The 16,768-nt window shown below is 52.7% G+C and overlaps 1 protein-coding gene across 1 annotated transcript in view; it reads left to right on the top strand.

The window, feature by feature from the left end:
- The first annotated feature begins 8,007 nt into the window (after positions 1-8,007).
- Positions 8,008-16,768, top strand: part of PKP1 (plakophilin 1) — a 42,138-nt gene continuing 33,377 nt past the window's right edge. The window contains exons 1-2 of the mRNA XM_005239595.3: positions 8,008-8,209; positions 15,246-15,346. Of these exons, the coding sequence (XP_005239652.1) occupies positions 8,008-8,209; positions 15,246-15,346 (303 nt within the window). The remainder of the gene's footprint in view (positions 8,210-15,245; positions 15,347-16,768) is intronic.

The following is a 16,768-nucleotide window of genomic DNA, read 5'->3' as shown; positions in this document are numbered from 1 at the left end:
TCTTGTGCCTGGCTGTAAATTAGCTTTGAAAATCTGTTTTTCCCTGGTAAGGTGGACATGGGAATGCTTGTCCATCTTGAGACCCCAACTCGGGATGGAGTCTTCCTGGAAAGCAGATGTGGGTGAACAAGGCAACCCCTGCTTGACATGCTGATTAACATCACCAGTATTAGATTTCACTATTAAAATTAACAATATCCTATAGAAAGTTAGTAGCATGACTCGCACCTCCATCGATTGGTTCATACTTTTTTTTTTTGGTTTAACCAGGTTTCATAATTTATTTAGAAAAGAGAATGAGGTTATTTGGTCCATCCTTGATTATGGGGATTATTATGTCATCAAAGTCCCCCTCTGCACCCTGCAGTGGATGCCAGGTGAGCAAATAAGATGCTGCGAAGACTGCCTCTGCCCCATGCTTGGTGTCCATGTGCCCTCTTCGTCCCCCCACCCCACTTCATCTCCTTGTGCTTGACCCTGACACTGCAGGGCCTCTGACCCCTTGGGATGGGGTGGGCCGGAGGATGAGTCTCCATGGGTCAGCCCTGCTCCACGTGTCTCCCACCCAGTGAGTGTCCCCAGCATGGAGCAGAGATGTGCTACTGCAGCCCGTGGCATCCCAGAGCCTTCCCTGATGGGAGCCTGGTGCCACTCACTTGGAGTAACTTGGGAGTCTGTGTCCTCTTCTCAATCATCTTCTCTTCTCCTCCTTGGCCAGGGCTCCACGTAGCAGCTGAGGCTTCTCCAAGGATTACCACAGCCCTGCATGTAGTTAGACAAGGGTGTCCATCAGTACGGCCTGGTGCAGCTCACACCAGGGAGGAGTTGGTGCTGTGCAGGCATCAGAGCCTTCCCAAACGCCAGACAGCGAGGAGGATGGGGAGACAAGATCCTCCAGCATCTGCTTTTCCAAAGGAGGGGATGAGCATGGCATCTATGTGACTGACGAAGGACATCGTCACCCACCACAGATCCAAGTGGTGATGGTGCCAGATACCGATGGGATTAAGACTGCAGGACACTGCTGGCCCCATGCATGCAGTGTTTTAATCTGGAGAGGACTCACCCATGGTGGCAGCTGCAGACAAACCCTCCTGGAGTTCGGGTAGGTGAGAGGCCAGGCCTGGAGGCCAGGTAGTGGGGTGGCACCACCACAAGCTGGTGATCCCAGTGCTTGGGCTGCCCTGGTCCTCCCCGTGAGCAGAGACCCACGCCAATGTCAAACAGTACCTTTGTGCTTAAGCTAGGGTGAAACTGATCCAGGGTGTGGAGAGAAATAAAATCCTGTCCCAAATGTCCCCAAAATGTCCCAAAGCCCCCGCACCGCAGCGGTGCCCTGGAGAGAAGGGAAAAGGCTCCACCAGTGCCAGGAGCATCTGCACCCCTCAGCAGAGACGTGGTGGTGGAGCGATGGTGCTGCCAGGCGCAGTGGGGGCACGCAGCCATGCGTAAGCAGGGGAAGCAGCCCGTGCCTGCCATACTGTGGTTCACAGGCCACGTGGCACTCACAGCCTTCCTCCGCTCCCAGAGGCACCCCGTGTTCCCCGTCTGTCCCAGGGGACTACGGCATGATCGCCTCCCACTCCCCGCTCCCCTCCCCAGAGGCTGCTTTAACGAGCCGGGTCACACTACGGTGTGTTGCTAAATCATTACATAAACTGATCCACGAGGTTTCCTCCCCCACCAGCTGTGTGGGGATTTCACAACATCGTGGAATCGAGGGCATCCTCGTGCCAGTTGCACGCTTGTTCCCTTTCTAAATTTTGTCCTGTCACCTCTGTACCTTTCACAGTGGGAACAAACTCTCCCTTCCCTGCAGCATTCCTGAGCTGGTCCAGAATGTGACGGGGTGGGGAGGTGAGGACTCCAGGTACCATCCTGGTTGAGGTGTCTGTCCACCTACTCTTCACCCAAGTCCCAGCTGTGGGAGACCATTCACACCTTCTTAGTTGTAGTCACCTCCCTGGTCTGTATCTTGACTTACGGTGGGCACGGGCTCAAGTCCTTTCCTTGATGTTTTGTGCAGTTGCATTCCCATGCTCCTGAGCCTGGCAGCATCACCTCTGGAGATGGTGCCTCACATCCCTGCCCTCCCTCCAACCACTCCTGGAAGCAGCAGATGCACCTGGCAGGACCTGACTTGACTGCATTTACAAGGCACCACCCAGGTAATGCTCCTGCACCCCATAGGGCCTCTGAAACACATTTAGGTTATCTCTGGGCTTTTTCATGGGGTTTGGGGCTTTTCTCCCCCATCTGAGTGTGGTTATTCCAACCCCAGCCACCCTCAGGCACTGTCTCCATTGATAGCCAGCTCCCACTGGACTCTTCCAGACATGGGATGGCATGCAGAGGGGGGACTTTTCAACCTATTAAACATCTAGAAGCAAGAAGAGGCACTGGCCAGGTCCTTGGGTGGTCCTCAAGACCTACAGAAATGAAGCAGGCAGATGAAGCTAGGGAGCAGGTGTCTACCACGGAGGCTTGTCAGGTCTTCTGGGCATGGTCATGCAGGATTCACTGTCCCCTGGCAGCCCGTGGTGGGAACACAGCCTTGCTGAGGGGCTGGCACGTCCTCACGGGCAGCCTCGAGTGTGCATGGCTGGATGTGGTGGGCAGTAGCGTGACACAGACATGTAGACCAACATGCTTATCTCAGCGGCATTGCCCGCTGTCAAGGGAAGCCTCTTGCAGCAGCCCCAGGTAACTGGTCCCCGAGAACAGGCTGCGCCACCGCCAGAGGTAAGTGCCATGAGCATAAGGAGTCCCTCTCCTGGTTCCAACTGGGACAGAGTCAATTTTCTTCTTAGTAGCTGGTGAGGTGCTGTGTTTTGGATGTGGTGTGAGAGCCATGTTGATGGCCCTCACTGCAGCCACCCTCCCCTGCAGGTGTAACAGCCCGGCACTGAGTGTACTGGCACCAGGGAGGTCCCTGGGAGAGGACGAGCCCCAGCGGTAGGATAGATCCCCAGCTGGGATCTCCGTGCAGCTCGCTGGGACTCGGTCTGCAAAGGAGTTCGTTATCCCAGGCTCACTCCAACGCAGTTGCAAGCATTGCCCTGGGGCTGCTGGGCTGTAGCGAGGAGGGGCTTTGCCAGCGGGGTCCCACTTGGTAAGCCTTGGTGGGAAGCATCTCCCCCACAGTGTGCCTCACCCACAGAGATGGGGGAAGAGAGCAACAGGCTGAGCTCACCCTGACCTGGACACTGAGCTGGCAGAGGGTACTGGGTAGGGATGGGAGGAGATCAGCAACTCCTGGACAGGTTTTGTAGAGGCTCCTCAAGTGAGATGGGGACACAAGGAGATGAAAACTGGGTGGACTGGCCAACTTGATGGCTTTTTCCTGGAGGAGAAGCAGAGCTCCTTCCTTCTCCATCACCATCCTCTCCTCCCAGGGCACCTCCCTTCCCTGGCAGCTGCATGACCACTGCTGGTGCTTATTTCCAGAGTGACCTGCTGACCAAGGCATGTCCCTTTTTAGTTGCTGACAGGCCTGCATAGCCCTCTGAACTGTAAGAAGTTCAAAGTTGTGATGTAGTTGCTCATCAAAGGTGGGACCTGGGATGTGACTGGTTGGCAGGGATGTCCGAGCGCGGGGAGGGGCAGAAGGGACAGCCTGCACCCTCAGCCTTGATAGCACTGAGTCTGGACCTGCTGACGGGCACCTGCAGGTTCCTGCACAGAGCATTAAGAGTGATCTCCAGGCCACACAAGTCCTGCCCTGCTTGGTGTCCCCTGTGTGCATTACATGTGCTATCTGCCACAAACAGGGGCAGCAAAAGCAGGGAGCCAGGAACGTGACCCCACAAGGTCCAGCTGACACGGGCAAGGGCTTGGCTTGCTCTCCAGCCCCAGGATGGTCAGGAGTGGAGCACAGGACACACAAGGAGAGGCTGGGAGAGATGGTTGGTTCAGGTTGAAGGGACAGTTTGGAGAGACCTTACAACTCTCTGCAGCTAATTAACTGGAGGATGCAAAGAATACGGACCCAGATTTTCTGAGGCACATGGGGACAGGAGGAGATTGACTGGAACCATCTGGGACATGGGAAATTCCTCTTAGATAATGGGGGGAAAAATCACCATGAGGATAGTCAAGTACTGGGAGAGAGGCCAGAGAGGCTGTGGGATCTTCATCAAACTTTAACTGGACAAGGCCTGGAGCAACTGGGTCCTGACCCAGCTCAGCAAAGCTGGCCCTGCTTTGGGCAGAGGGTCCGTCCCTTCCTGCCTCAGTGATCCCATGTTTCTGTTAGGGCAGACCTTAACGATGGGTTAACTTTGTTCCCAGGTACTTTATCTCCATTATGCAAGGCTTTCATCTTGCTTAGCGTAGCCTTGCAGCTGCTCTCCCTGAACTGTCCTTCCTTTTCAGCGATTTCCTGGTTTCCTCACTTAAGCTCCCATCCACGGTGGGCGATTTCTAGGGCTTGGTGAAGCCCACCTGCTTTGCCAAGGGGCAGCCCATGAGCTGGTCAGTGCTGTCACCTTTTCTTCCTCCCACAGCACCACCGCAAAAACATCTCAGTGCCACATGTGCAAGGAGTGCAGGGAAGGTTTCGCTCCAGAACAACCTGCCCACATGTCTCAGCAGGCTTCTGCATGGCTTTCCTCAACTTGGCAGTTCCATGCTTGCTTTCAGCTGGGTCCTGGTTACCCTCTTGGATCTGGGCTCTCCATCTGCCCTGTTCCTGTGGCGCTTTCTGGTCCCACAGGAGGAGAGCCTTTCGTGAGAGGCAGAGCGAAACTAAGGTTTTGCAAATCTGAAGAGCAGGTTTCCTCCTGGAGAAACCTTGCCAGGTGCTGGGAAATCTCAGCTGTGCCAGGGTGAGGCTGAGTCATCGCTCAGAAAATGGCATTATCCTGGGAAATACAAGAAATTCCCAACACCTTTATGTCTGTCCCTCCTGGTGACCACCCGCCCTGAGGAAGAAGCAACCCTAGTTGCTAAGAAGAACCAAACACACACAGCAGGACTCCAGTTTTGGGGGCCAACTACTATTTTCCTCTCGCAGATTTTATAGCGACCCGTAGACACTTTCAGCTGGGGAGCGCCTGACAAGTTTGAACAGCAAATCCTGCACGGCTCTGGGAGCAGTGTTGGGCCAGAGAGCCCTTTGATTGCGATCAGCGAGTTGGCAGGATTCCCAGGAACTCATACAAAAATGCTTTGAAGAGGCCAGATGCACAAGGCGTGTCCCGGTGTGGGGTGCGGAGCGGTGAGTCACAGCATCGCCATGCGATGCTCGGTGTGCACACATGCAGCTGTCGGACCGCAGCGAAGGCCCCCGTCTCCCTCAAATCACCGATTGCCTATTTTTTTGGGTTTGGTTTTTTTTTTTAGCCTCCCATCTTTGGCCGATTGCCCCCGGAATTGGGCACAGGTTTTGTTCCCCTTTCAGCCTTGCCCCGCTGCTGCCTGTGAGCTCCAGACAGAAAGGCAGACAGGGAGTTTGCTCCAGGCGCTGGTAGGTGCAAGCCGTGCTGCTGCGCCGGTGCTGCACTGGGCTTGCTGGGGATGACACTCACCATGCCCTGCTAGGTAAGCATCCCCAGCCCGTGATTCAGGGCAGAAACAGCAGTTTGCATAGAAGTGCAACAAACTCCTTTGTTTAAATACCTTTTGCTCTCTTAGATATGGGGCTGGAGTCTCTTGTAGGAACCTGGGAGATTCCCTGCCTTGGGCTAGCTCGTGCAAACTCGCCCGAAGAAACTCTTGTTTCTTGAAAGCCTCTGTAAGCTCCCTGTCCCCAGCTCCACAGCCCAGCTCAGCATTTTGGGCAAGTTGTGAAAGAGGGCAGATGCCAGAGCCAAATGACGGGATGTGATAAACACTTGGCTCTCCCGTGCGGGGACAGGGTGAGGGCTGTTCCTTGCCGGCGGGGAAATGACATTACAGGTTTGCAAGAGCTGGGCACTTTGTTGTGCAGAAGCCATCTGACGCTGACAGCCTGTCATTGATTTGCGAAAACATCGTTTGGCATCGATAACAAGCTTTCAGGAGAAACAAGTAGGACAGAGGAAAAAAACACCCAGGTATTGCTTTGCTGTTCCTTACCTGGACTGGGAGCACACCGACTTATCCCTGCTCCGTGAAATGCACAGGAGCAGCAGAATATCCTGCTCCATCTCACTGGGCATCAGCCACCCCTCATCCTGGCTGGCCTTGCCTGAGCATGGTCTGAATGTCCAGGCTGGTCGGGTGATGGAGCGGAGCGAAGCCGCTGCATCCCTTGGGTGAAGGGTCAGGAGATGTGGGGAGAGGGTCCCACAGGGGATTACCCTTTAGTTGCTCTAGTCCTGTCTCATCAACAAAGCTTGGGTTTCTGCTGTGGTGTTTCACTGAAGGAGCATCCTGGAGCATCAGAAGAGGAAGATGCACTACATCCATCTTCCCCGAGAGCACACCCTGTGCTTCCTGATACTGCTCTTGCACCTAGGAAATAGGAAATATGGCACCTGTGTGCTCACAACCCACCAGCAAAACACAAAATCTGATGCATGGGAAAAATAAAGTGCTTTCCCACTGCTTCCAAGGAGGGACCAAGCACCTGTGAGCTGAAAGCGCCAGGCCTGTGGGCAGCCAGACCCTGGGCACTGATGATTCCCACCAGTGAGAAACTCCACAAGTGCCCTCCACAACAGCACCCTCCATCCAGCAGCGCAGAGGAGCCTGCTCCTCCTGGCCCTTCTCCGGGCTGTGTGCTGGTGCGAGCACCCGGGACCTGGTCCTGGGGGGGCCAGGAAGCCTCTGTCCTGACGCCCTCACCTTGGCCTCCCTCCTGGTGGGATTTGTGCCTCTTCTCCTGTATCAGCCTCCTGTGGCTTGGCAGGAGCTTTGTCAGCGCTTGCTGTGACCTGAAACTGGTCACACCAGCGCTGAGGTGTTCGGTTCTCTGCAGACGAGTTGCTGCAGTGTGGCTTGGCAGAGAGAAAAATTCTCTGCTCATAACCTGGCATGTCATTTCTTGTACAGCCACTTTATCTTCTATTCTGCTTGTAAAAAGTCTTATTTTCCTCTGTGCTACCCCAGGTTACTTGCAAAGATCACCCCAGCTCTTTACCTGGCAGCTGCCCTGATTTCTGCATAGGGCTGTCCCTGCAAAAAGTGAGACCCCTTTAGGAAGAGGTCTCACCCCCATGGACACAGATCACCCTACAGTCAGCAGGATCCTCCATGACCCCCACTTCAAGTGCTCTGCGGGTGACCTTGCAGTCCTGGGCTCAGCGGGGTGGATTTGCAACCTGTGCAGGCAGGGGAAGCTTTTTGCAAATGGGGAGCTGGACACATTGTGCAGGGGGCATCTTGGTGGGATGGAGGCTGGACCCCCTGGCAGGAACGGGTCTGCAGGCAGCATTGCTCCTCTGACCAGGGCATGTGCAATGCTGCCTCCTAATAGCAGGGGCATCCCCAAGCTTTTGGCACCCAGACACCACTTTGATCCAGTTTGGACTAAGGGGAATAATAAAATAGAAGGTGAGCAGGCTGTGTGGGAGATACTCCAGCCCTCCGGCTGCCAAAGAGCACCGTTTCCTACCCAGACCCACAAAGCCTTGCCCATGAGCCCTTCGTGGTGAAGGGGACGGTGATGGCCACCTCCAGCCCTCACACCTCCCAGCCTTGCCTGCTCCCCGCTGGCACCCGCCCGCCCCGTCGACCCTTCCCTTTGGGCACAGGCTGGGGGAGGCAGGTTTGGGCTGAGGGCAGCGGGGAGCCGTGTGCCCTGCAGCGGCAGCGTGGGGGCTGCAAGCGAGCCGCGGCGGGGAGCGTGTGGGTGTGTGCAGGCAGGGCTGTATATCCAGTCTGGCAGAGGGTGTGCCTGCTCACACGCTGGGGAGCCGAGCCGGGAGCAAGAGCCCTGAGACACCCTCAGCCGGGGGACGTATGGCAAGGAGGGGTTTGGGAGATTAACCCCAGCACGAGACGCTTTTGCTGTCACCTTGTGTTGTGCACGGTCAGGTGAAGTGCAGCCCCCTCTCCCCCCAGCCCCACGGCCTGCTTGCAGCCATGCTTCACTCTCCACTGAAAACAGCGTTGGCGTATGAGTGTTTCCAAGACCAGGCCAGCTCCACTCTGGCTCTGCCCTCGGACCACAAGCTGAAAACTAAGGGCACGGGAAAACAGCGGGTCCAAGAGCAAGTGATGATGACGGTGAAGCGGCAGAAGCAAAAGTCATCCGTGTCATCGAGTGTGGGCCACTCCAACCGAGGTAAAATCCCACTGTGCTCTGGACAGCGAGGGGGTCCTGTCTGGGGACAGAGCAGATGCTGTGGGGTGCTTCTGTGGGGTTTTGTTTGTGAGGCACAGACCGGTTTGCGCCTCTCATGGGCTACCCCAGGCAGGGGGTGCTGATATTGCACTGGATGGAAGCATTAGGACTGCACGGGAGCTGGATGCATGGGCTCCCTCCTGGCCAGAGCTGGGCTCCTGGGAGCGCTGCGCTGCTCCGCATCCCTGAGGTGCTCGGGCATTTCAGTGTGGTGCCATTAACCACTTGTTCCTTGGCTCTAAAGCTGGAGTAGCTGCCTCATGTTTGCAAATCCTTCCTCTGTCAGTGCCCCCATGGTTGGAATCCTCCACCAGACCAGTCCCTGTGGATGGCCAAGGCCAACAGCTCTGCTGTCCCACCGCTCCGTGGGGAGCTGGCACCCAGTGTGCGGCAGGCGGAGGGCAGGCTCTGCCCGCGTGCGGGACACAGGCCCAAGCTCGAGAATTGCCTCTGAAGCTCCCAACGTGTCTCCCATTTGTAGGCTGAGAAGTGTGGGAGCCTCCGGGACACCCCAGTTGAGCTGTAGGAAGGAGATGGCTTAGGAGGAGAGGTGTCCTTTCCTACCGTGCTGCCTTGCCTTGGCTCGGTGGGGATGCTCTGCGCTGAGTCCGTGCCAGAGAAAGCAAGCAGTCAGCTGAGTCCTGGAGCCAGGTTTCCTACTGGAATACCTTCCTCTTTGGGTCAAGGCTTGGCAAATGTGGGGTTTTTTTGCCATCCTTGTATCTGGAGAAAGCTGATTTGGAGGTGAACCCCAGCTTTCCCCAGCTGGAAACTGAAAACCCAGAGGGTTGTGACAGCTGCAGTGCAAAACCTCCTGGCTCTCAAAGGTGCTTTTGTCGGCAGCTTGCAGTGAGCTCAGTGGCCTGGTTGGGTTCCCTGGGAAGAGGATAAGCCCGAGACTTTGGGGGAGAGAGGGGTGCTGGGGGTGGGACTGGACCGTTCAGCTGTGTCCGCAGCGAGCAGCATGCAGAGGGGCATTTGCTGGAAGGCTGGGAGAGCTGCGTCAGCCTCTGCCATCTCTTTCAGGGACTGTGGCTTGCCCAGCAGCTTTTCCAAGCTGGATCATGAGGCTGAATCCAGCGCTGGTGAGGTGTCATGGTCGAGACACTTGTTTTGGGCTGGTTTACCAGGAAAAGATGGGTGGCACTAGGCTGTGGGTGAGGGTGGAGGTGGTGTGCCCATAGAAGCCATCCTGGCTGTATGTGTGGCGTTACTGCAATGGAGGGAATAGAGCAGCTCCATGGTGGGCAGCGTGTGTGCAGTGACCCATGATGGGCACCACCAGGAACAAATCTCTGCTTTTTCTTTTTTTGTGTGTGTTTGTGGACATAGACTCCAAGGGGCAAGTGGGGGACAGGGCAAGGAGAGCTTTCTTTTGTCACCAAAATGGAAGATGCACATCTCATCCTACCTCGGGAGGGCTCATTGCTTAAGGTGTTATGGTGCCAGAGCTGACAAAATAAAATACAAACCAGGATGAGACGAGAGGCTCTGGATGGGGGCTGGGGCTCTGCCAGCCTCCTCTCCCAGCGGAGGGGAGCAGGCAGAGAGATGTCTCCCACTGCTGCCCATCGGCAGGAAGGAAGGGAGGCAGGGGGGGATTATTCTGCTTGGAGAGGAGCCCAGGTGAAACCTCTGGGAAACTAAAAAAACCCAACAAATTCCCAAGCTGCCCGTCTCTGCTCGACAGGCTGAAGCTAAACCCCTCCTCCAGACACTTTTGGAAATGTCTGGGAATGGGAATTGCGTGGAAATGTGCAGCTCTGGTTTCTGTGTCCCAGGGAAGTTGAGTCACAACCAGCTCCCAGGAGCTGCCTCCAAACATGGGGCAGAGGCCACCCCATTCCCACTGCAGGGAGGTTGGCCAGCACGAAGGTCCCGATGGCTGATTCACTCCGGCAGCTGCTCTCTCAGGCCATTTCTGGATGGAATCCCAGAAGGGCAAGAAGTTGCCATTTATTCCTGGGGTTTTCTTCTGGGTTGAAGCCTGAGAGGGTCAGACTAAGCTTTCAAGTATTGCTTTTACTGCTGTTGGCCCAAAGGTTAGCTGGGCAGAGCTAACGAAGAGCATTAATATTTCCTACAGACAGGCTACGTGGGTCGGTCAGGCGTGGATGTCTGCCTGTTCAAATGCTCCTTCAACACCAGCTACCTGCCTCCTTCCGTGGTTTCTCAGAGGTGTTCCTCAAAGGCAGCACAGGTTGGGGAATTCACAAAGCCCCTTGATAACATTGAGGTGCTTTGCTCCCTCTGCACCCCGACAGTCTCCTGCCCGTGGCTGGTTAGCTCTTGGTCCGGGTCCAGCCATTTCTTGCTGTGTTTGGATCTGTGGCTTGAGCAGGAGCCGAAGCGTGGTGCAGAGCTTCTCCCAGCTTCAGGAATGCATGTGCCTGTGTACGTAGGATGGAGAGCATGGACATGGACCCCTCTTGCCTGTAGCAGGGATGGTGGTGTTGTATCCCAGCTGGAGTTTCTTTAGGGGTTCAGCAGATGTTCCCTCCATGTCTTGCTTGTTCATTGATACATAAAATTAATTGGTTGTTTGCAATCCAGTGAATCAAGGAGTTGTGGCCGCTCTCTGAAGGTGTCACCCAACATGTGCACAAGCCACAGCAGGGCAAGGTGAGCCACTGGGGCTCAAACTGGAGTGCACTGGGATAGGGTAGTGAGCGGGAGCCTGGTGCAGGCAGCGCAACCCCCCACCCGCAGTGGGGGCTTTTCTCAGCCCAGCAGCGTGTTCCCAAGGGCAGCCACAGCATTCGGGGTCTGCAGAGTCTCCCCTCCTGGGGTTCTGGCTCTGGGGGTCTGCCTAGGACACACCTGCCTTTTCACCATGGGAACAGCTAACTGGATGGCTCCCTCTGAATTTGCAAGTAATGTTGTTTTCTAGGGAAAATGAATTTCCGTGGCACGGCAGGAGCAAAGGCCAAGCCGAACCAGCTCCTTGGAGCCAACGGGGCTCGTCTGCAAAGTCCTCTGGCTAAAGAAAAGGTTTGCCAGTGACTTGTCACTGGCTGGCAGGGTATAGCAGGGAGCAAAGACCTGAGGAAACCCAGCTGTGGAGTGCCGTGTCCTTCTGCCTCACGGCTGAGCTGTGATGTGGAGGTTTGCTGCGCTGGGCGGATAGCCATCTTGCCTCGCTCTGACCTGGCTCTGACGGGGGGCATTGCTCTGATGAGAAGGGAAGAAGAGATTTTGGGGACAGTAAGCCTTTCGAAGACCTCTCTAACCTTCCTACAGCATGAGATGATTCAGTGAATGCCATCCACTCTTCCACAAACCTTAGATTATTAGTATAGAAAAACACCGAAATACTTTAGCTCACAGGACAGAGAGCAGAAATGAAGCAAGGATCTCAGCTTCTGGGATTTCACTGACCCTTCTCCCCTTGGAAGCAGCCAGGCTTTGCTTTGTGCCTCCCACAGGCCCTCTTCTCTTTACTACGTTTTTCCTATGTTTAATCATCCTTATTGTTTTAAAGCCGTGCATAGTTCATTATTTAACTTGTCTAGCCTGTGCTACCAGTGACTGGTTCTTGTCTTGCCTTTCCCTGCCACAGATTAATATTTATTAACATGCATCCATTTCCACAGTGCTCCCTGTTAGCTTTACGCGTCTGGCTGAAGCCTTTCACCGTCGTGCTTGAAAAATGGCATTTTTAATGCCGTTCTCCTTGCCATCAGTCCCTTAGCTTCAAGGGGTGTGAAGCTGCCTTTGAAGACAGCAGTGAACTCATCAAGCACAGGCACGCTGGGCTGGATAGAAGTTGCAGTTTGCTCTGCAGTGATCCATAACCGCTACAGAGAGGAGGAGGAGGAGGGCCATGTGGGCACGTAGTGGGGCTCACAGGGATTGAGTGCAAGATCTTGCAATCCTTACCTGTTGTAGTTGGTTTTCACCCTTGGGAACTGTGCCACTGAAGAGAAATGAGATTTTAGATCGACCAAGTTTTGAAGGAAATGCCCTGGGGTAATGACGGTTTGGGGGCAGGGGAAAGGGGTCCCTATGACAGCCTAGCCAGCACCTGAGCAGCCCCTTAGAGGTATTTTCTGCCCACAACTACAGCTGCTGGGAAGCCTGTGCTTCATCCAAGGGATTCTCAGCCATGTCTTTTCTGCCTCCATCCCATCTGTTATCTGCTGCTAATACAGTGGGTTTAATTGGCTCTGTGTTTGTCTAAGCGCAAGTGGGCACTTAAGAGACGTAAACAGCTGCTTGGATGACAACGAATGGGACACAGGCATATGGACATAGCTAGAAAAAAGTACCAAGGAGGCACCTCCCCCAGAAAGCATTTTCAGCCCCTACCAAAATGTTTTTTTTCAGGAGATAGTCTGGTTTTATCCCAAGTTCTCAGGACCTGTGACCAGCTTATGTGGTCTTTACCCTTGAGGTGGTTGAAAAGAGGAACATCCTCCCTTCCCCTGAGGGCTGGCGATACACCTCCAGGCTGACTCTTTAGATGAACCAGGCAGAGAACCGTCTAAACTTGCAGGACTAAATAAAGATGATGTTTCCTTTAGCCACATCCATCAGAAAATTCCCAGGTTCTTCCTGGACTATAGACTGAGCTCTCCAAGCAAAAAATCACAGTCGTGTGGTGCCAGAAGTAGTCCCCAGTCAGCAAGTTGGCTTCAAAATGCCTTGAACATTTGAGGTTATATATAATTATGTATTTTTAAGCTCTTCTATACAAGTTCTTAGAGGTGAAGGCCACTCTTAAACAACTGAAGAACATAAACTTGCATGAACTGCATGGTCTATTGAATTTGGCCACGTAATGGTGAGTTTATACAAGAAAATCAGAGGTGTGCCTAAATTGGCTTATTTTTGGTGTCTCCTTGCTCAAACCCAAAGCCTTCAGCGCAGTGCATGGCAAGAATGGATCCTGAAAGGAGAAGTGTGGTCCCCAGGGAGGACCGGTCAGATGAAGCTGTGAGTCATGCCCTTTCTTCCAACTGCTCATTCACAGCATGGGGCAGTGCTCCCAGGTGCTCCTGCCTGCAGTTAGGTGATGTTTGCACAGAACAAGAGGTTGGCTGTAAGAAGGAATTGCCAGGAAACTGTTATCATGGGGTTGTTTTACCTTTGCACTCAGAGCTGTGGTTCCTGGCTAGCTCTGTCCCCTGGCAAATCACTGGCCCAGACTTACCATTTCGAGCCCTGCCTGGCTTCTGCTGAAGCCAAACACTAATGCCCTGATCTGGAGTTCCTGGGAAAGCCCAGGGTGGAGCAGGGAAGCACAAGGTGAAAGGCACACCTGAGTTGTGCCTCCTGTTGCACGTCGATGGCCGTTTCCTTGCCTTATCAACAATTTCTGTGCAACTTCGTGTATATGAAGCAGTCAGGGCTGGAGCAATATCAATAGGGAGCAGTGCCCACCAAGTCTCTAGACTGGCAGACGAGGTCCTGTGGTTTCCTGCACAAGTGTATGTCTGTGAAATTACTCTACTGTTGCTTATTCTGCATTCAGTGATGTTCTTCAGATGCTGCCATCTGTCCAGTCCTGCTCCTCTCTTGTTGACAATAGAAAGCAAATCTCATTATTTATACCACATCTACAGGAATCATCTTCCTGAGAAAATGCAAGAATTTTTAGCCACAAACCAAATCACCATAACAGGTTCTGGGCGCCTTAGGCAAGGCAATAAGCTAGATTTATTTGAAGGATCAGTGGCTGTAGAAGACCTGAGTGGCTTCAGGGCTTTTGTGGTCGAGCTTATCCAGTTTATCTAAGAGATGAGTCTTATCAAACAATCAGAGAGATTAGGATATTTCTGACATTACCCACCAGTTTAGGTGCATAACTTAAGACAGGTAAGTCCTGATTTTGTGCTTCGTTAGACATTCAGAGCTTCCCCTGGAAGTTAATTGGAGTATAGGGTTTGTACTTCCTCATAACGGGACTTGGGATGCCACAATTATTAAGCACTTTGAAAAATGTAACGTGAATGAACTTGAACTCTTTTTGGACCATCTCAAGGGGGTTAAGGGAATTCCAGTGTGGAAAGGGAATGACTCGCTTCATTTTTCTTGTAGTGATGAATGTAGCATTGAGTAAAATACTGTTAGGATGGATCCAGAGATTACACTGCCAAAGGCTACTGAGGAGACACAGCTTTTAGTAGGGCTGGGACAGGCAAATCCAGGCACTCTGAATAAAGCAGTGAGAAACAGTAGAAATGGCTGGTGTATTCCTCTTGATCCAAGACATCTGCATCTTTACAAAATGTATCTGAGATCTCATCTCACAGATCTCCCCAGTGCCCCCAAAACAATGATGGAGCTTAATACATTCCCAGGAAAAGAAAGTACAAAGACACAAAGTGATCTTTTAGAGACGGAAGACTGAAATTTAAGGCAGTGCAATCAGGTGTTTTAGTGTTTAACTATTTCAGATCCCCAGGTGTTAAATATTTATCCATCATGTTTTGTTGGTTGAATTAGTGAGCCTTGCTTGGGCTGCTTGTGTTGATGTGATTGTTAGCAGCCAGACCAGGAAAGCCAGGCTGGCGAAAGGGTTGCAGGTGGCTTTTGCTTTCAGACAAGTGGCAAATTTTATTTATCTCCAAGTCAGAGTAGAGGAAGCATGTTCCAGGGTCAGACCTTCCAGGATGTGTAGCACAAAATAGCATCCAGACCTTCTCATGCAGCAAAGACCTAAGGCATTGGCCCAGTTTCTGACCCCATCTGCCCTTGTCACACGTTTTGTGGTGTTTAGTCTTTGCTGAAAACCTTAGGCAGTTGCTTGTGGTCTGAGGGCTGGAGTTTCCAAGAGCTCTTCTGGAATGAACATCTATGAGCTGCCTGCAATGGCAAGGGCTCAACCTACTGCCTGTCTTTCCTGTGTCCCTGGTAAGGTTTCTAACTCTGTTATTCCTCAGTAACTAAACTCACTGGAAAAAAGAGCACTGTGCTCTGAAGGGGTGCCTGTGGGACCGCTTCCTCCTGCTGACTGTGCTTTTTCCATTTACAGGTTCCATGTACGATGGTTTAGCTGATGGTTACGGCTACGGGACATCCCGGGGCAGCTATTATGCCAAAACCCAGACAGGAAACAGCAGCTGGGGCTACCCGGTAAGATACTCTTTTATCTGGGGACTGTGGCATACTCTTGAGGTGACCTGTACAGCAAGCACCCTCTAGCAGAAGCAGTCATGTAGGAAGATCACAGCACTTCAGAAACTTGCCAGAGAGGGATTGCACATGGCTGTGGCTATCTTAGAATGTAATTCAATGCAATGGAAGAGGATGATCAAGGACCCTATATCTATGTTGTATGTCGTTGGGGATTTTAGTGTGGAACAAGATTTAGTTTGGTTTTGTGGATAAATATCCACACGGCGTAAGAGGTTTCAAGCTGTCTGAAGGATCAGTCATGAGATCAGACTCTTACAACTCAGTTCAAGTTCAGAGCACATCCATTGCTCATCTGGAACAGTTTCCATTTTTGTTTCCATGTACCAAAACTCCTCTGTGAACAACATTAATGTGGTTGAGCAGTGACGGTCAGGGGATTTGCTTTACAACTGTATTGCTATTCCCAATCTCAATGCTAGAGCAGACCTTTTCAGATTTTCTCAGAGCTTGGAAAAGAGGAGGTCCACTTCTCTCATGGTGATTTCCAAACAAAATATTACAGATTACCAGCAAAAGCACAGGTGAGGTAGTACTTGTCTTTGTGCAATCTAAGTTTATACATCCCACAGACGTCCTGGTCTTGTCCTTGGTGACAGACTCTTGGTACATGGGAATCACTCCAGGCCAGTCCATCGTCTACTGGGACAATTTGTGCTTATGATGCCCCTCCACCTCAGACCTGTATTCTGTTCTGCCTTGGTTTTCATCAGCTATAAAGTAGAAAGGAGCAATTCACAGATCTGGGATTTAAATACGGGAAAGAGAAAGGGCTCCTTTCAACAACTCTGGGACTGTAAAGCAGCTCCCTCTCAACCATCAAAGGGTTGAACCAAGAAAGGTGCTTATGTTGGTTTCAAGCACACAGACAGAGGGTTGAAGCTTTTTCTGGTAGCTGACAGATCCTTTGCCTGTTCATAGCACCAGAATTCCTCAGCTTCAGAAAGATATATCTGTTGCCTTTCTTAATGGCCTTGGTGTATGTAGTGTGCTTGCTTCAAGGCAGCAGTGTCACTTGCTAGGCTTGCTACCTACTGCGTGTTCAGGAGGAAGGACTGAGAGTACTGGTACGTCTTTGAAATGTTTATTTGCAGGCTGTCTGTTGACTTGTTTTAATGTCCTTTGCTGAGCCGGTTAAATCCCAGGCAGTGGTGTTTCTGCCTGCTCTAAGACCAAAGGGGTGACTCTGATGGGTCAGAGCAGAGGTCCGTCCAGCCAAGTGGCCCATCTCCGTCACTAGGGCTCTGCAGCAGGGTCTAAGCACGGTAAGCAGGCAGTGATGCATCCCAGAGTGGTTTTGTGGCCACCAGAAAATTGCAGCTGAGGGACCTCCAGAGCCAGAGCTGGAGCCTCTGATGTTCA

The sequence above is a fragment of the Falco peregrinus genome, chromosome 16, assembly GCF_023634155.1.
Source record: "Falco peregrinus isolate bFalPer1 chromosome 16, bFalPer1.pri, whole genome shotgun sequence".
Lineage (NCBI taxonomy): Eukaryota > Metazoa > Chordata > Aves > Falconiformes > Falconidae > Falco > Falco peregrinus.
Note: the sequence above shows the minus strand (reverse complement) of the source record. Positions and strands in the feature narration are given on the sequence as shown.